Genomic DNA, 20,744 nt, shown 5'->3' with positions numbered 1-20,744 from the left:
TTCTAATCTATTCCATTGATCTTCAGCTCTGTTTTTATTCCAGTACCATGTTGATTTTATTACACTTGCTTTCTAGTATAACACCAAATCAGGGATTGTGATGCTTCTTTCCTTGCCTTTGTTGCTTAGAATTGCTTTTGCTATTCTAGGTCTCTTCTGATTCCAGATGAATTTTAGGATTGATTTTTCTAGATCTATGAGGTATGTTGATGGTATTTTCATTGGGATTGCATTGAATCTGTATAACATTTTTGGGAGAATGGCCATTTTTACAATGTTTGTTCTTCCTATCCATGAGCAAAGGATGTCTTTCCATTTTCTGAGATCCTCTTCAATTTCTTTTTCAGGGTATTATAATTTTCCCTGTATAGATCTTTTATTAACTTTGTGAGATTAATTCCTAAGTATTTCATTTTTTGGAATGTTAGTGTGAAGTGTGCCTTCTTTTAGTTCTTTCTCAGTGATTTTGTTATTAGTGTATAGAAATGCTATTAGTTTTTTGAGTATTGATTTTGTATCCAGCTACACTGCTGAATTTATTATATCTAGGAGTCTTTCAATGGCATTTTGGGTCTTCTATGTAGAGTATCATGTCATCTGCAAGTAATGATAATTTAACTTTTTCTATTCCTATCTTTACCCCTTTTATTTCTCTATCTTGTTTAATTGCTCTGGCTAGTACTTCCAGTACTATGTTAAATAGGAGTGATGATAAGGGACATCCTTGTCTTGTGCCTGATTTTAAGGTAAAGGTCTTCATTTTAACCATTTAATATGATGCTGGCTGTTTGGTTTGTCACAGACGGCCTTTATCATATTGAGGTAAAAACCATCTATTCCAATTTTCTGTAAGGTTCTTATCATGAATGAATGTTGGACCTTGTCAAAAGTTTTTCTGCATCTATAGAGATGATCATGTGATTCTTACTTTTGGCTTCACTGATATGGCGGATTACATTTATTGACTTATGGTGAACCGTCCCTGCATGCCTGGGATGAATCTGACTTGGTCATGGTATATAATCTTCTTGATGATTTGCTGCATCCTGTTTGCCAGTATTTTATTGAGGATTTTTGCATCTGTGTTCACTAGGGAGATTGGCCTGGGAGTTCTCTTTTTTAGTTGGGTCTTTCTCAGGTTTTGGTACTAGATTAATATTTGCTTCCAGTAATAACTTAGGAAGAATTGCTTCCCTTTTGATTTCATTGAAGAGTTTGAGGAGTGTCGGTATTAAGTTTTCTTTGTATTGCTTATACAATTCCACAGTGAATCTGTCTGAGCCTGGGCTCTTCTTTGTAGGTAGGGACTTCATTACATTGTCAATTTCATTAATAGAAATTGCATTATTCAGCAGTTTTACATCTTCTTGACCTAGCTTTGGTACTTCATATGTTTCTAGGAATCTGTCCATTTCTTCTATTATTGAACCTATGAGAATAGAGGTTTTTGAAATAGGTGTTGATGATCTCCTATATTTCCACATTTTTTCATTCCTTATTGCATGAATTTGAGCTGTTTCTTTCCTTTTTTAAATAAAGTTGGCTAGGGGCTTATCAATGTTATTTATTCTTTCAAAGAACCAACTCTTTGATTCATTGATTTTTTGGATTGTTTTTCTTAGTCTCTATTGTATTAATTTCTACTCTGATTTTTATTATTTCCTCCCTTCTTTTGGCTTTGGGCTTGACTTGCTCTTCTTTTTCTAAATGTTTGAGCTGTAGCATCAGGTTGTTTATTTGTATTCGTTGTTTTCCTGATGTGGGAACTCAGTGCAGTGTTCCTCTGAGGACCACTTTTATTGCATCCCACAGATTCCAGTAAGTTGTATTGGTATTTTCGTTTGCTTGTAGGCATTGTTTAATTTCTTCTTTAATTTCCTCTGTGACTCACTGATTGCTCAAGAGTGTATTATTCAATTTCCATGTGTTTGTGGGGTTTTTGTAGTTTCTTTTATCATTAATTTCTAGTTTCATGGCACTATGATCTGATAACATGCATGGGATAATTTCAAGTCTTCTGTATTGATTTAAACATGCTATGTGAGCTAGTATATGGTCTATTTTAGAGACTGTCCCATGTGCTGCTGAGAAGAATGCATATTCTGATGTTGTTGGATGGACCACTCTGTAAAAATGTCTACCAAGTGCATTTGTTCACCGGTGTGATTCATTTCTGCTATTTCTTTGCTGATTTTCTGTCTGGTTGATCTGTCCCTTGGTGTCAATGGTGTGTTAAGGTCTTCTGTTGTGATTGTGTTATTGCTAATTTGATTTTTCATTTCTATTAATACTTGCTCTGTATAGCTGGGTACTCTGGAATTTAGTGCATATATATTTAAGATAGTTATCTCTTCCTCTTTAAGTTTTCCGCTAACCAGTATGTAGTAACCTTCTTTATCTCTTAGGATCATTTTTGGTTTGAAGTTCACATTATCTACAAACAAAATAGCTAGCCTTGCTTTGTTTTCAGTTCCTGTTGTATGAAGTTTTCCATCTGTTGACTTTCAGTGAGTTTCCTTTTGGGTTAGATGGGCTTTCTGCAGACAGCATATGGTTGGATATTGTTTCTTGATCCATTCTGCCAGTCTGTTTCATTTAATTGGTGAATTGAGACCATTTACATTAATGGTTATAATTGTTATTTATAACTTATTGTTGTCATTATCTTTCAGCTGTTGCTTCTTTATCTTTCTATTCTGTTTAGTTGTTTACCTTGCTTAGTGGTTTTTTTCCCTATGTGCATCCAGACTATCGTTCAGTATTCTTTGAAGGGTTAGCTTGGAGTTTATGACATTCTTCAGCTGTACTTTGTCATGGAAGTATCTTATTTCTCCATCCATTTTGAAGGACAATTTTGCAGGGTACATCAGTCTAGGTTGGAAATCATTTTCCTTTAGGATCTGAAATACTTCACTCCATGCTTTTCTTGTCTTCATTGTTTGTGTTGAGAACTGTACTGTGATTCTGATAGGCTTTCTGTTATAGGTGATGTCTTTTCTCTCTGACACCTTTTAGTATTCTATTCTTATGTTGGATTTCTGGGATGGTGATTACTATATGTCTGGGTGTAGTTTTATTTTGGTTATGGCTATTTGGAGTTCTATATACTTCACTAATCCTAATGTAAGTTTCCATTCTCATCTTTGGGAAATTTTCAGCTATTACTTCTGTGAATAACCTCTTGATATCATTTGTATTGTTCCCTTCTTTTTTATTTATCCCTATTAATCTTATGTTGTTTTTCTTTGCATCACCTTGCAGCTGTTGAATTGTTATTTCCTGATTCCTCATATTTTTAAAAAGATCTTTCCTTTCCTGTTCACTAGCTGCAATCTTGTCTTCAAGGTCTGAAATTCTATCTTCACTTTCGTTGAGTTGGTTTTGACAACTTTTGATGGAATTTTTTATTTCCTGTATATCTCTTTGACTCTGCTTCATGTATTCTGTTTATTAAAGTGTTCATCCAGGGATTCTACCTTTCTGTTTTGTTCCTCTAATTTTTTAATTGTGTCTTCTTTAGATGTGTTCAGCATCTCTTTGATTATTTTTATCATTTCTTCTTTTACCTGAGAGATTATTTCTAGTTTGAATTCCTTTAAAGCTTCCTGAAGTTGCTTCTTGATTTCAGTTGCTATTATTACAGGTATTTTAGGTGTATGGCATATATTTTCTTCTAGGCACATAGCTACTAGGCTTTCTTTGGATGGGCTGGAGGTTTGAGATTGCATTTTGGTCTTTCGTTTTTTCCTGTATTTCTCTATTTCAAGTGTTTTTCTAAGGCTTCCCCTGGATGTGTTGGAAATTGTCTCCTATGCCCTAGGCTCCTGGGACTGAATGGAGGTTGCTGAGCATGGTCTAGTCAGGTCCTCAGGCCCTCCCGTGCCACTTTCAGTGTTTTGGGTAGCTGGGTAGGCACCTAACCACTATGGAAGATGGGCTAAAGCTCTCCCTGGGCAAAGACCAATGCCCTGGAACTCACTTCACCTGCTCCCAACTCCCATAACTGAAGAAGGTCACAGGCTGCAAAACCTCCCAAGGATAGTCTACTGTGGCTGGGCTCTGTGCGGGTCCTTGAGCTCTGGGAGCTATGATCTTAACACAGTTTCCTGGCCTCAGGATGGCGCGCAGACTCACCCCAGTCGCCAGCTGAGTTATCCAGTTCCTGGTTCTGGAGAAGGTTCCTAGGCATGTCCTGGGCAGGCCTGAAACCTGCCAGGCGTGCACAGCCTAGTGTGGCTGGGCTCTGTGCAGGTCCTTGACCTCTGGGAGCGATGATCTTAACAAGTCTTTTGGGGCTCGGGATGGCACGCACTCACCCAACCTACCAGCTGAGTTTTTTTTCTTTTCTTTTCATGATATCTAAAGAGGGCACATTGTGATTGCAAAGATCCAAGTGTTCCAAAATCAAACATCTATAAAAAGAGAACATACTTCTCTAATTCACCAGATTTCTGGAAAAGCCATAGTTATGAGCCAACAGGTTGTGTGTAGAGAATTCTACATATTACAGGTACTATGAACCTAGTCATATAATAATATAGATTAGTCACATAGACTAGTAAGAACACTAATCTTTACGATTTGGCTTCTGAGTGATTTTGGATTTCTACGTAACAACCATGATGGCCACAAATTTTTCTGATGATTAATAAGCATTTATTGTTTTGACTACTGTCTCTATTTAAGTGAATTTATTGTTGCTGTCAAAACCATGTGTTTACCAAAAATTATTTGCTATTCAACAACTTAAAGATAAACATCGCAGCAATTATATGAAAAAAAGGTCTTCACACTGAAGAAAGTGAAGCAAATTGAAGTCACTAGCTAGGTAATTCAACTGGGCCAAAATCAGCTGATAATAAATATAATCATGAGAAGTTTCAATCTTTACAGTTCATAAAATAAAAACTACAAAACCTGCTCAGTGAAAATATTAAGATAGTTCTGACAATTTCATTTTTAAATCAGCAAACTTGCTGGGAAATATTGTAAAAAGTTATCATTTGGGGCAGGAAAAGCATAAATAGTAATAATAATCTAGCCTAAAATTAGTATTGAGGATTATAAAAGACTCAGAAGTTAATTTTTTCTAATTAAAGCTTCTATATTAAAGGCACAGATGACTCATCTCGGTTAGCAATTTCCCCCATATTGATGGTCCATTACAAACGTAATTACCTTTAACACACTGTCCAATTAGAGGGCAAAATACGCTGTTTTACAGAATTAGGCAGCCTCACAGTTTTTCGCTACCTATGGGTCAGACTACACAGGCTGGAAATCTGCACGAAGGAACTTTTACTCAGTTTTACTTCTATCCTTTCAGTTACCCATGATCAATCTGAAAATACTGAACAGAAAATTCCAGATTGAAGAGGGAACACATTCAAATAACTTTTATTATAGTACATTGTTATAATTGTTGTATTTTATTCTGACTTAATTAATCTCTTACTGTGCCAAATTTATAAATTAAACTTTATCACACTGAAGTACATATAGGATAAAACAATATATACTTCAATACAATTGATGCTTTCAGGCATCTACTGGGAGTCTTAGAATGTATTCTCTTATCAGTGAGTAAAGACTAGGGTATTTATATTTTTATTTTCAGGCTATTCTATAAATATGTGCAATTTTCATCTGCCTGTGTACTGTAAGTGTTAAGATTCCTTCACACAGTGATCCCTCTGCCTTACTAAGAAATCAGATAATATACGGGGCAGCCTTAACAAATTTAGTCACACACAGGACACCAGAGCATGAAAAGTGTGGCCAGCTCACTACTCAGGACACAAGGGCAAGAACAGCATGGCCAGGTCGCCACTTGGGACACAAGGACACAAACAGTGTGCCCAGCTCACCACTCAGGACACAAGGGCACAAACAGTGTGACCAGCTCACCACTCAGGACACGAGGGCATGAACAGTGTGGCCAGATCATCACTTGGGACACAAGGGCACAAACAGTGTGGCCAGCTCACCACTCGGGACACAAGGGCACAAACAGTGTGGCCAGCTCACCACTCGGGACACAAGGGCACTAACAGTGTGGCCAGCTCATCACTTGGGACACAAGGGCACAAACAGTGTGGCCAGCTCACCACTCAGGACACGAGGGCATGAACAGTGTGGCCAGATCATCACTCGGGACACAAGGGCACAAACAGTGTGGCCAGCTCACCACTCGGGACACAGGCACGAACAGTGTGGCCAGCTTACCACTCGGGACACAAGGGCACTAACAGTGTGGCCAGCTCATCACTTGGGACACAAGGGCACAAACAGTGTGGCCAGCTCACCACTCGGGACACAGGCACGAACAGTGTGGCCAGCTTACCACTCGGGACACAAGGGCACAAACAGTGTGGCCAGCTCACCACTCGGGACACAAGGGCACAAACAGTGTGGGCAGCTCACCACTCGGGACGCAGGGTACAAACAGTGTGGCCAGCTCACCACTCGGGACACAAGGGCACGAACAGTGTGGCCAGCTCACCACTCGGGACACAAGGGCACAAACAGTGTAGGCAGCTCACCACTCGGGACACAGGGGCATGAACAGTGTGGCCAGCTCACCACTCGGGACACAAGGGCACAAACAGTGTGGCCAGCTCACCACTCGGGACACAGGGGCATGAACAGTGTGGCCAGCTTACCACTCGGGACACAAGGGCACAAACAGTGTAGGCAGCTCACCACTCAGGACACAGGGGCATGAACAGTGTGGCCAGGTCACCCTCTCCTGCAGCACTTGGTTCAGTTCCCTGTGAGAAGGGAAAAGATCATCTGCACTGTGACAGAACAGAGGTACAGGAATGGTGAGAAGACCCAAATGGTGGTTCAGTCACAGGGGCTCCATCCCTGCCCATGTCTCAAAGATTTCTTTCTCCTCCTTGCCCCACAAGGCTATTTAAGGAAATTCCACCTCAAAATTTCTCTGTGCCACCGCCCTTTTTCCACTGACATCTTACAGCTACCGTCTTTGGGAGCAGAGTTTCTGGTACTGACCTTCAAATTGCCTCTAATTTCTCTCAAATCTCATTTGACTCAGTGCTGCCAGGATAACTTTCCTAAAACACCATGGAGATGACAACTATCTTACACTAAAAGGAGGGATTATACTCTAAACTCTGGTGGGTTACTCACAAATACACTACAACATACCCTCTCCATCATGTTTCCCGCTAACACCTTTTATGAGGAATGGCTCTTCTCTTCCAAAGGCATTAAAAGATTTGCCTTCTCTCACACCAGCTCTAGATTTTCCCAGGTGATGATTTTTTAAGGCTGTCCTCTCTTCCCACCATCCATATACTACTCACCTTTCGAATATACTTCCTCCACAAACACTTCCCTAATAACTTCCATCAAAAATAGTCTTTCTGTGTATACCTATCTCCTATGACCGTACATTATAGTCTTCTGGAGATCAGGTTTTAGATGTGATTCATACTAAGCATATCTAAAGCATGCACCATGCATAAAGTAAGCCAAAATTTCCAGATTCACCACCAAGTCACTATGGGAAGAACTTTATACAGCAGTAACGCTTATCCTCTGTGTCCCGCAAGCCAAAGGAAAGCAACGCATGTGCGTATCTGGCACACAGGTGCTCATTCACAGCTTCTCCTGACATATTAAACATCTGCTAATGAAGCATGCTCTCTCAAGACTGCTGGTTTCCACAGTCTTCACTAGGCTCTACAGCCTCCCATCACTGCAGATGAAGTTGACATCAGCAGCTATTTATAATCCTTTGCTTTCTTGGCTGGTCTTCACTTATAGTATCTCCTTGGCTCTCAGAGACCAGTGAGTTTCTAACTCTTGCAGTAAATGCTCATGAACTCTTGAGCAAAGAACTATCCCGTAATTGGAAATATGTATGAAAGGAAAAAAATGACGACAGCATGATGAGAGTACTCAGGACTTCAAAGGATGTTGTGTGTAAGTATGATTATATTTATCCTATGTCAGTCCAGAGTCCTAAAATAGAAACGACAAGACAGATGACCCTCTCTAACTTTTGGAACTGCTCAAACACAAAATGAATTTGCTCAGTGGGAAGTCAATTTCCTTCCCTGGGCTATTCAAGCTGAGGCTGTCAAACCATTTGCCAGAAAGTACAAGACAGGAGCCTGGACTGGCTGCCCTGCTGGAATCCATTTCACTCAGGCTCTGTGTCTGCAGCCACCTCGCTAAATAACCGCTGTTTTCCTAGAGAGCGGAGCACTGAACGAGGCAGTGCCAAGTCTGTATGGAAGTACTGCTTGTGGTATGCATGCAGGATTTGAGAACAGAGCTGAGGAAAAGACCTTCAGAAATCTTATTACTTAAGGATCATGAAGCATGAAGAACTGGCAAAGAAAAAGCAGTAAGAATCTAAAAAGAAACTTCTCTGTGTGTCACAGAGACCAACAGGAGAAGGTTCCATTTCTAGTGCAGCAAAGTCAAAGCACTGCAAGGATGTTAAAGAGTTCAAAGGATTTGGAGGACGAAAAGATCACCAGTGACCTTGGCCTGAAAAGTGTCAACCAAGCTGCAGGTTTGCAGGATGGTGGAGCAGACCCATGCTCAGGAAATGCCTCTAATTTAAAGTAAGTCGATAGCTCCAGATGTAACTGGGTTTAAGAACTGTATCATTCGAATTATGTCCGAAGTTTCAGGTGGTAAGTATAAGCATTTAAATTATACTATGAGTATTTTATCCCTTTGAATAAGTTTTTATGAATGTGCAATTTATGTGACAGAGAGAGACACAGAGTCAGAGAAAGAAGAAACAGGTAGCCCAGGCCATTGACAGCCTCAGAAAGACCTGAGGTTTCAACAAGATGGTGAATATAAAGTCAGCTTTAATATCAAAAGAAAGAAATCTCCCTCCTGGCTAAGACAGCCCCAAGGGGAGAACCACCAGTGTCTCCTGAGATCAGCGCCATGTTGGAACTTTGGGCACTGGGAAACCAAACAATTAACCTGTCTCCCTGTTAAACAATAGTGAGCCTACCAGTATACAGGCTGAGAGTTAAACATCCCACTTCCCTGCCCCCCTTTAGCAAATGAGATCCAGAGATCTGAGCATCTCTTGGGAGGTTGACCATATGCAATATAGCAAATAAGGGGATTTCCTTCTACCATCTTTTTGAAGGCAAATATTTTTACTACTATCTTGCTTTATTCTGATTAATGGTACTGTTCTATTTAATATTCTGTTTTGATAAGTTTTACAATGTTTTATATTTCATTTTATTTTGCTATATGTGATTGAAAGAACAACTATTGTGGCAACGAGATATACTGTGATACCTATTGATGTTATCCCGGTTACCAGCTGTGAAGTTCTGTACCAATTTCACTACACTGTCTCAATTGGCTTTGTTCTGTCTTGTTCTGTTGTATTTTATTACCTTCAAAATAAAAAAAAAAAAATCTCCCTCCTACTTTTTATTCAAACTCACTACACATGAAGGGAACCCCTCCAGTTGAAGAAAGAGGACTACACACCACTGTTTATTTTCACTCCCTGCTCGATCCTCACTAAGCAAAAAAGGCATGATTTTGACAGGGGAAAATGCACAAGAGTGGAAATTTAAAAAGCAGAGAAATGTCCCAAAAACTGGGGGAGCTAAGTGGACAAAGAATAGGAAGTGGCTTTGCAAACCAGAGAACTACAGGAGGAAGAAGACCACAGAAGCAGGCAGTCCCTGCCACAGAACCCCGTCGCTATGGTTTGAATGCCTGTGTCTGCTCCAAAACCACTCTCAAATTTAATCCCTAACGCAACAGAGATGGAGCCTTTAAGAAACGAGTAGGTCATGAGGGTTCCTCTCTCGTGAATAGGATTAGTGCCTTATAAAGGGTTTGAGGGACACTGCTAGGTCTTTCTGTAGTTTTGCTGTATAAGAACCCAGCAAGAAAGTACCATCTGTGGAAAAAAAGCAGATTCTCATCACACGCTGAATCTTCTGATTTTGCCCTTTGCAGCCTCTAATACAGTGAAAAATAAATTTCTATTACATAAATTATTAAGCCTGAGCTGTTACAGCAGCTAAATGGAGTAAGACATGAAGACAGACTCAAGAGACACAGCATTAGCTATTCCTGGATGTACAGGTACAGAACGGCAAGCTGCAGACAGGAAAATGGATTCAAAACCCTTGGATTCAAAAAGGATCCTTGAAATCTTTGAACTTCCCGGCCACGGCTAGGCAGCTTCCTTTTACTTCCCTGGCAGATGATGTCAGGAATGTGAACACACCGATGGTAGTGCTCCCCGTCTGTGGCCAACAGCCAGATCGCAGGCAGCCAGGTACAAGCCAAGCCCCCATCCCAACAGACAGGTGAGTCCAGGTACCACTTACATGGCCTAGAAAGATGCTTCCCACCAAAGACAGAATCCCCAGTAATCCCTCTCTATGGGGTCTACAGACCTCAGTTCCTCCCCAGAGCCACTACTGAGGCATCTTTAGGTAGGAACAAAGAGTAAAATTCCCTAGACATATGAGGAGGACCTCCAAAGTCAAACAGAGGAAACAAACAAGGAGAAGGAGAACAGATACATGCAGAGAAACATGAAATCAGCAGTGTAGGCAAAAATGAAGGCGGATTTCACGTTCTCACCCTTTTCATACTGCATGCTCTATTTTACATTTTTTTAATTCATAGAAATAGCATAAATGCTTTTAGAAATTAAAAATATGAGATCAAAATTTCTAAGTTCAATTGAAAAACTGTAAGACATACACTGGGGAAATCTACTAGAAAGTTGCAGAGAGCCAAACAGAAAGTAGATGTAAATGAGAGAGGAAAAAGAAAAAAGAAACAATACGAGAAATAATGGGCAAATTTTTCTGTGCCCAGCACAGAGTTAAAAAAATCATACTAAAGCATATGGCTGTAAAATTTTAAAACAACAGAAGTGCAAAACTGTAAAAATTTTTAGAGAAAAAAAGGACACACAAAGGTTGAAAAACAGATGGCACTAGATCTTTCGGCTACAAGACTGGAAGCCAGAAAGCAATGCAGCAATGACATCAAACACAAATGATACCAAAATAAATACTCAACACCGTCCATTTTCTCAGGCAAACCAACCAAGCATGCAGCATCACGAGACCCATACAGACACACGAGGCATCCGAACATTTGCCCCTCACTGCATTTTTTTCTCGGGAAGTTCCTAGAAGGTGAACTACAGGACAAAAGAAACCAAGAAACTCCCTCAAAGGACAGCCCAACTCCCATACAGGTTGACACAGCATTTAGCAAACATGGGTTCCACCACGGGGGATAAACAAAGAAACTCCATGGGGTAAGGTCCAGCGAGGGGCAGGCAATAGCTGCAAGGGAGGCCTGGAGACCATGCAGTCCATGGAGGGAACACAGGCCTCCAGGAAATGGAAGGACGGACAAGAGACCGGATGAGACCATCTGATGTCTTTGAGATACCCTGAGACAGGTTGTTTTATGTTAGTGAAAACATAATCTGTGACAGATAAATTTAAAAATAAATAAAAACATACTAACTCCAGGAAAAGAAGAAATACTGTTCAATAAAGGAGATACAGTCTTGGGTAGAAATCACAATAACACAGTCATGATAAAAACACAAGTATTAATTTAAATAAAAATGTAATTTAAGGACCATTGTAAGGACAAACCACAAATGCGAGTCCAGGAAGAGAACCAACCTCATCTTCTGCAGTGGAGGGTTCAGGATATCTTAAATATCAAAGTGAAATACCCTAAGGATGTTACTAAGAAATGTGAAGGTGACTGCAAGATGAACAGGTGAAAAGGTTCAAAGCAGTGGTCACTGGGGCAACAAGAAACAATTATGTCTGTATGGTATTTTGATAAAGATACAACTTTATATAAATGAATGGCAGGATAGAACTATTACACTTCGAGAAGCTTACATAAAAAAAATTTTTAAATTTTTCAGGTCCATTAAAAGAAAAGAAATCATTACAGTGACAGTGATAGGGCACCTAAAAGAAGCATGTGGTCCCCCAGGAGTTAAGAGAAACAAATCAAACAGACAGAAACACAGAGTCCTTGGGGAAGGGCAGGGAGTAGAGAAAAGAAGGGGAAGAGGAAACATACCTGAAGGCACTGGGTGGGAGCACTGCTTTCTACTCTCTGTGTTAGGGTACATGAAAGAGGCCAAAGAAACAGTGCATGTTTGTGAAGGCATCAGAAAACAACTACAAACTTAATGTGACAAAGTGAATTTGATCTCCATCCAGGACCGCACACGCTGTTTCAGCGGGGTGTTTACTTCTACTTAGTGTCACTCTGTGCTCCCCGAATCACTCTACAACACTTCCACTTCATATCTACACTTGAACTTTAAAGAACTGAAGAACTTCATTTCACAACTCTGTGAGTTCTCAAGAACTACCTTACTCATCTGCACACAGCCAACGCTCATTTTTGTTGTACAGACCTATAAACATTTACTCTAGAAGCGCAAAGAATTATGGGCATGTCATGTCATACAGACCATGCCCTAAAATGTACTTCAATGCCAGGATGGTCTTCACTGGATAATGCTACATTGCACATAAAAATAATTTCTTAAAACAATGATAATGCCCAATCACCAATAACCCCCCTAAAAATTCTGATTTAGGTTCAAATCTGACATAAATGTCGTATGTCTTTGACTAAGTACAAGTGAAATAGGAGGACTGTACAAATCCCTGGCTATATCACGGATTCTGAATTAAAGGGAAGAAACTCATGATAAATAAAAAATGCATAGTTGGAAATCAGTAATTGCCTTGCCTAATAATAGATCTAAAACATCAAATTTATCAATTTGGAACTAATTTGAGCAGAGTCTGTTTATCAAGCACATCCTAGTATTTCAACATATTACAACTTTATATTGTTTCCTTTTTAATTGATTTTCTTCCTATTTTTATTACATATTTACATGTATGTTATAAACATGTTTATCATGGGGTATTGTATGTATACATATTTCATCTACATCCTTTTTACCTCCCCACATGAGGGAAAAAGTTACTACTATAAAAAGCAAGACATTAATATGATTTTTTAAAAATATTTTCTTCCTTCTCCCCTATATGGAAGCTTAACATTCAATCTCCCTGGAAATTACCCTTTTCCACAAAATAGTTAAGATCCATCTCAAACAGGTTCAAAGCGAAAGGTAGAGTTAAAGATAAAGACAATGGTTTTACTTGCCATTTAAATCATTGGATGAGCTTAAATTAAGACGTTTTAATTGTTCTCAGTTAGCAATTCTTCTTATGTTAATATAATATACTAAAGAAAATTAATTTGAAAAGTCTATCTTGGATGTGAGACTACATCAATACCCTTATCCCTGGTTTCAAAAAATGATAAAACAGAATTATAATTATCTAAATGATTTTGGCTAATCAACAATTTAAACCCAAATGCAGACCAGTTAACACCCTCATAGACCCTTCACAAGGGGTAAACCGGCCAAACTAAGGTAGTCCCAGCAATATCAAAGGACAGTGAGCTGAGATCTTCCTAATGTCATCTGTCTATTCTTTCCAAATTGTTTCAGGAAATACCTCTCCAAAAATGCCTTTTATAACATACAAAAATGTCCTGAAAATATAGCCGTTAGTTGTACTTTTAAAGTCGTACAAATTAAATCAATTTTCATTACCTCTATTATGAGGTCTACTTTGCAAAAACACATAAACGTATTCTATAGTACCTGATTTCGATTTCAGGATAACCTGAATAGTGTGTCCGTCATTGGTGACCTCGCAGTCCCGACAGACCACATAATTTGGAGAGAGGCGGACATCCAGCAGTGAGGGGTCGTATCTGGCTTCTCTGGAGTTTAGGTTAATGGGAGACTGGTACTCCCCGTTAGCATCGGGGAAGACCAACCCCCATTCAACACCTAAGGACAAAATGAAAAAAATTTAGGTTTCCCAAAAAAGGAAATTTCAGGAAAATTTAACATGCAAAACCAGTTCAATTTTACAGTCCTTAGCATCTCGAAGAGAGATTTGACTGCCATCATTATGCAGATGAAATACAGTGAACATGTGTGAATTTTTACATTCATTAGACGAACGATATAATAATATGACTGCTGCGTACAACATCCTAGACTAATGAAATATTCCACTCGCTCGTATTTGCCCATGCAGATGTAATGATTTATGGCTCTAGGAAACTGAGGTCATCTTTAAACGATTAGAAAAAAACGCCACAAAAATTTCCTCTGCTCATCAGTTCAATTGTATTTCGTACTTAGGAAACAGCTGTAACTTCCCACATGCTTGGTGAAGAGCCAAAAACTATCATCTCGATGCTAGTAACACCTATCAGAAACCAAACGCACCGAAGCGTGCACATGCTCACGCACTACACATATCTGCGCCCATTCCTAACTTGTGTAGCCGAAGTTACCAGTTTCCGTTTATTCCAGTGTATGCAGCAACAGCAGCCTTAAAGGCCGACCAGTGGGAGCACCCTGTCTTCTGGGGAAAACACAGAAAACTAAGTTTCTTTTTAAAACTCGGCCCTTTCTCGCCAAGCCCACTGACGCAGAGTGCAATCAAAGTTAGACTTTAGAAGCTGCTAAGCATTGCTAGCATGGTCCACAGAGCGAGTTCCAGGAGCCCTTGTCGTCCAGGCGCGGGGGCCGCGCGCTCCCGGAGGCTGCTCTCCCCTGCACGGGGCGCGGGACCCGCGGGCGGGCGGTGCAGGCCTCTGCAGCGCCCTCCACCGGCGCGGCAGGAGCGAGGAGGGGCGGAGACCCCCGAAGACCCGGGCGCGCAGGCGGCGCTCGGGGTCGCGACAGCGGCGGAGCGCGGAGGGTCCCGGGACCCCGCCGCCCGGCGACACGCGGCCGCTTACCTTCCTCGTAGCCCCACTCCACGCCCTCCTCTTCCTCCTCCTCGTCGTCCTCCTTCTCGGGGAAGGCGACGGTGTCCTCGATGAAGCTCAGGTCAGCCATGGCAGGGCCGCGGGCGGCGCGGGCGGCGTCCGTGCTGTCACCGGCCGAGAGGGCGCCTCTGCGGGAGCCGAGACGCGCGGGGCGGAGCGCGCGGGGGAGCGAGCGCGCCCGCGGCCGTGGGAGCTGGCGCCCGCTTTGCACGAGCGAGCGGCGGGCAGCGCGTCCGTCCGGGACCTGGCACAAGGAGGCGGCGGCGCCGGGCGAATTATAAACCAGGCCGGGGCGTGCCCGGCACGCGAGGACCCGCCCCCTTCGCTCGGCTCGCGGCCGGGCCGGAGAAAGGAGCGCGGAAACCGCCTGCGGGACCGCGGGAACCCGGAGCGGCGCGGGTGCCAGGATTTCCCGGGGTCGTCCTGCGTCCTGGCAAGCTCCACCTGCGACTGTCCTCAGGTCCTCTCCAGAGCCCCGAGAGTCACCAAAGGTCAGGCCCCAGGACCCGGGCCCGGCCTAGACCACAGACTCCTGTCCCTTATTTTCACCCTCACCCTAGTAAATAGCAGAAAGAAAGGAAGCTGCAAGAGAAAGAGGCTGCTGTGTGTGGGAGAAAAGGAGGGGAAGGTGTAAGAAGATCCTGTGGCAAAATTAAGCATTTTCCAGGCAGTACCTTTTCATTGTTCAGTACTGATTGGATTTCGTCTTACAACACAGTGGAAAGGAGTAGGAAACTTTTTCGAAGGAACTTACACTGTAGGTCCTAAAAACATAAGGAAAATAAATTGCTTTAATGTGCAGAAGTAGACGGTTTGGGAACTTTTGGCATAAAATATTATTTCAAGGACAAAGGTAGTGAAAAGTGTTAAGGAAACGTGTTTGGTTCTAGTTTTAGAGTCTGGGGTGCTGCTAAGGGCTCACCTTGCTGTGCACACAGCTCCCAATCGCCTAGTAAAATCGTGTAAACAATGAAACACATACATTGCGTAACAATCAGGAACTTTCCTGTTCCAAAGAGGTCACACTGTCATTTCTTACAAACAGGCTTCCCAATCCAGTGATTACGACTTCAGCCCCCAGGTCCAAGGTCTTTTAAAGGGCCTATTCAATAACCTCTAAGCTCCTTTATTCCACGTATTTAGAAGATATTTTTGCATAAGCTCAGATTCCTACCTTCAGTATAGTTTATTTTTTATGTGCTCAGTGCACATACCAAACTGCCCGTTAGCAGTTTGACTAGCCCATTTTTCCTAAATCACGCCATCCTCATGAATGCTCAGTCCCTGAAATAAGGACAGAGGTGAATAGCTAAGAATGTTTAGGTTCTGTGCTCCGCTCCTGCGCTGTTTGCTTTGCACCCTTACTTTCTTAAAAAAGCCACATTGGTTCCCTATGATGAATGTGACCATCATATACTTAAATTGTACCAATAAACTTAATTAAATTAAAAAGTAAAGTACTTGTGAAAATCAGAAACATTAATTAAAAAGCCTATCACAGCCACAGACTTTTCTGTGGCAAAAAAGTTTAGCAAAATAGGTGAAAACTACTAGCCAAGTTTAGCTTTGAAGATCACCCTGTTTTCAAGCACTTGTAGATTTGTTTCCCCATAACAGGGCAGTGAGCCTAAGCCAGCCACACCATTCAGAGGATGAAGCTAGTGTGAGGCACTAACTTGATTCTTTATTCACTGCCCTGTGGGACTTCCTTAGCAGAAATTCCATCTTTTATGTGTACCTTACTGTGCCTGAGACTGGCAGAAGTCTACCAGGAGCACAGCTCTTAAAAGTCGTCATACTCCCAAAAGTATTAGCTACTTGCCACTGACATTCTCCTAAAAGGAACGTGCACTTCTTTGTTTCTTACTTGAAAACTGGTTTGCAGTGTTGAATTGGCTTTGATTTTCTTTTAGAAGTGTGCTCACAAGTTCATTAAATGCCTCAACTAATGAAACCAGAACAAAGGCTGATGGGTATCTCAACAATAAATTACTTTGCCACTCTGAGCTCAAAAGTAATGTTCAATCCCATTGGTCCCCAAATGTGCATAGATGTGACATTGCAGTCATTGTGTGACCACCAGTTTCACTTGAATAAATTATCACGTGGACAGCAAGATTTTATCAAACCAGAGAACAGCAAAATCACCATGGTTAAAAGAAAAAAGTGAATTTTCTGTAAGTAAATAGAGAACTACATTTACAAAAGATAAGATGAAAGATTGGTTATTCTGTAGTAGATTTTGCAGTTAATAGACAATTTCGTATATAACAATACACTGCCATTCAAAAATGCAGTTGCCTGCTAGACAAACATGTTGGTCCATGTTTGTTCTTCTTGGATTTTTCCACATAATTTGTTAATGTAAGTACTGTAAGCAATCCTAGGGTACACTGTCCACCCCCATAGGTGTCATTCCACTCGGCATCAAAATATTCATTTACCATTTTTAATTGCTTTGAGACTTTGGGCTGCAGATTGCTGCTAATTAACAGCACCTTAAGACCTCTCCTCAGTTCCCTGTGCTATATTACCACCTGAGATAGAATTTCTATTTCTAGTTATTATAAGGTATCTGTCACCATAAAACCTAAACACACCAATCAAGGATATAGGACATTTCTTTGATTTACAAAATAGAACAAGCATATCTAAATCTAAATTCAGAGACTCTAAAAATATTCATCCTCTCTATTACGAACCTAACTATTTCATACAGCCCTCTATATTACTTTAATCCTTTTCAACCTAATGTTTTATTTAATCCTTTAATTATCCTCATATTGCTCGTTTTCACTGTTTGCATAACTAAGGTCGAATCACATTATTACAGCAATTTCTTAAACTAAGACTATGCTAATTAATTAGCATCTGCTATTAAGAGAATATAAATAGAAATACCTGAAGGGGACAAATGAATCCAGATGTCAGAGGAATAGAGGCACTAAGCATACCTGACAGCACCTTGCACCTTCCCAGTCCTCTCCTTCCCATCTCTTCTCACCATGTGATTATTTTGCCCAGAAGTAGTGTGTTGGTGAGTTCAGACCCTAGATCATCACAAACAATTATTTCCTTCCACCACTGGTGTGCACTTCATGGTCTATCAGCCCATCGAAGGTATAGCTAAACCTTCTCAATGGTGTAGCTAAACTTTCAGATGCTTTCTATCCAGGTTGCAATTTATGAACTTCAACAAGGACTGGTTGTGTTTCTTCTGGAACGCTTCTCTGTACTAGGTTCTTTGGAAAACTCCAACAGGAACAAAACACTGTTTCTACCCTCAAGGAATTCACAGTTCTCTGGGTAAGGAGGTAGGAAGTAAATAATTAACTGCAGTGTAAAGTGATACGAAATATATCAAATAGAAATGCAGTTACCACTACGTTTAAGAAAGATGTAATTCATACTGATGAGAAAGATCCAGAAAGCCTCTTCGGATAAGAGCATCTAAAGTAACAAGGCAATAGGATTTCTGTGCACAGTAAGTGAGCAGAGATCATCCCCAACAGGAGCGCTGGTGCCAGGTCATGGAAGTGCTTACTTACGGTTGACCCTTGTTCCCCTTTAAACAGCTTCTGTAACCAGCCAGTACTAATATTGACACATCAAAGTCTACTGGTGCCCCAATAGACTTCTGATCAAAGTAAGATACTTCTGGCTGTTTAGCTCGGTAGTGTGCTTTATGTTTTGGCAGGAGGGTCATCAATGTTTTCCTCAAAGTAGGCGATTTTGTTTCTGAAGGTTTCACACTTTGTTAATAAGTTTTTATCCAGATTCTTTCTTGAACAGGTTAACCTTATGCTTCACCTGATTAAAGTTACATGTATAAGCCTCCTTTTTCTTTTTTACCTTTTCTTGGTCTTTTGTCTTCAGAACCACCAGCTTCTGGTCTTGGAAGATTGTAGCTATCGTGCATTGCACCGTTGTTTCTGACAGTCACTGCTTAGCCAACTAACACTGGCAGTGGCAGTGCTACTTTCTTTAGACAAAAGCCTGGGGAATTAATAGATAGTTCCACCACCATTCTACCTCTCTGCCTTCCAACTCTACCTATACCAGGAAAGTCACTGCTTCATCACTCTGGAGCCACTGAAGGACGATGATGAAAGATCAGAACATAGCCAGCTAGAAGTTGTACAGTGTCAGTGAGATGCAAACACTTTGTAAGCCACTGAGATTCGGGGATCATTTAGACAGCAGCATAACCTCATGAAAGCTGACTATTACAGCAGTCCATCAGATAAAAGTGAGCTCCAGAGCAATTTTTACGCAAACTTTTTTGTATCTGTCTTTATATTCAAAGTATAAATGTATGTCTCTAGCTTGTTAAAGATACTAAACAGTGTAAAATAATGTATAGTGCTTCTGCTCAACTTGTAAAATTTCTTAGAATCCCTTGTCCTAAACAAGGTTCTCCAAATTTATAACATAGTGAGAAAGCCCCGAGCTTTAAAAATCTTCCCATTTTCTAAGAAGACATGGACCTCAGCTCTCTCTCTACTTCTCTGAGACTACCCCAGTTATTTCTGGGGTCCTTACCATTTCAGGACCACAATAACTTGCACTGAAGTTGGGATGCTTGTGATCATCACACTGTTCACTCCTAAGCCTACCATTATAAGAAAAATTCTCCTCTCAAAAGCCTCTTGCCAAAAAAGTCAAACACACACCTGCTGAGATGGTTAAAGTCCATCTTATATCTTTTTTTGTGGCTCTGTAATACCCTGTAAAGATTTCTAGCCCTGAAATTAAGATTATATTTTAAATACATATTCTCTGAATTTCCCTTCACTAGCCAGTGAACTTTACAAGATTAATGTTTACATTATCCCATTTGTCTTCCTTTATATTGCATACTATAGTCACCTGGCGATTAATTTCCTTATGCCATTAATCATGCAGCAATAAAAGCTATGGTTACTAAGATGGAAGTCTGAGGGGTACACTATGTCCTCAGAAGAAAAGAGTGATACAGGTTACCTGGCAGCCAGTGTAGACCAGGAACTTCATAAAGAAGCTATCTTGAAAGCTAAGTGTCCCTTTCCCACAGAAGGAGAAACAGGGGAACTAAGAAAAGCATCCCAATCCAAAGGAAAAACCAACAGAAATTCATGCATTTTGTAAAGATTTGTTTTCTTTTTTCAATGGCAGTGAGAGGAAAATGACATATTTAAGTAATCTATGTTGTAGTGATCTTGTTAAAAATGCATGTTTCAATCTCATGGTATGAGATAAAGTACAAACTGGAAGATGTGCTTAAGTGAGTGTACATCGTTTACAGAACTGCAGTACTAAAGCTATACTAATTCTGAGACTTTTTTAAGACAAGATGACATGACCATATTGGAATGGCCCCTGGGCTAGACCCATACTTCAGTTCCCACAGCAATCAGAATACCTCACTCTGCCCGGCGGATGCAGCCATGCCTGCCCGGCAGGGCAAGATGGCAAACCAGATGACAGGGAGATAATCAGCTAGGCACTGTGGTCCCCTCTGAAGACAGCTGCCACACTTCCTCTGCTCCAGTCACACATGCTCATCTGCTCTCCTTAGTCAGAGCTCTTTTCTGATTTGTTTTGGGCAGTAGGCTACGATAGAGAGGCCAGTTTAGGCAAGACCTTTAAGAGACTGGCCAATGCTTTTTGCTGTCAGGAACCAGTGTTCACTTAAATCCTACTACACTGAGACCTCCATATTATGAGAAAGCCCAAGGCAGCCACATGGGGAGAAAAGATGCACAGGAGGATGGCAGCACAGCCTCCTGCATAAACCCTCTCAGCCCTGCCAGCACGGCTTAGCTCCCAGCTAAGTGGAGCCAAGGGAAGGACCT

The 20,744-nt window shown here is 41.1% G+C and overlaps 1 protein-coding gene across 1 annotated transcript in view; it reads right to left on the bottom strand.

Annotated features, from left to right (window-relative positions):
• Ca8 (carbonic anhydrase 8) overlaps positions 1-15,164 on the bottom strand; it is a 109,193-nt gene extending 94,029 nt beyond the window's left edge. The window contains exons 1-2 of the mRNA XM_063258462.1: positions 14,881-15,164; positions 13,724-13,915 (exon numbers count right to left, since the gene is read on the bottom strand). Of these exons, the coding sequence (XP_063114532.1) occupies positions 13,724-13,915; positions 14,881-14,980 (292 nt within the window). The 5' untranslated portion in view covers positions 14,981-15,164. The remainder of the gene's footprint in view (positions 1-13,723; positions 13,916-14,880) is intronic.
• Positions 15,165-20,744: the final 5,580 nt, after the last annotated feature.

The sequence above is a fragment of the Cavia porcellus genome, unplaced genomic scaffold (genome assembly GCF_034190915.1).
Source record: "Cavia porcellus strain 051 isolate PalLab524CR breed Dunkin Hartley unplaced genomic scaffold, mCavPor4.1 scaffold_11, whole genome shotgun sequence".
NCBI lineage: Eukaryota > Metazoa > Chordata > Mammalia > Rodentia > Caviidae > Cavia > Cavia porcellus.
This window is presented reverse-complemented; position numbering and strand designations above follow the sequence as displayed.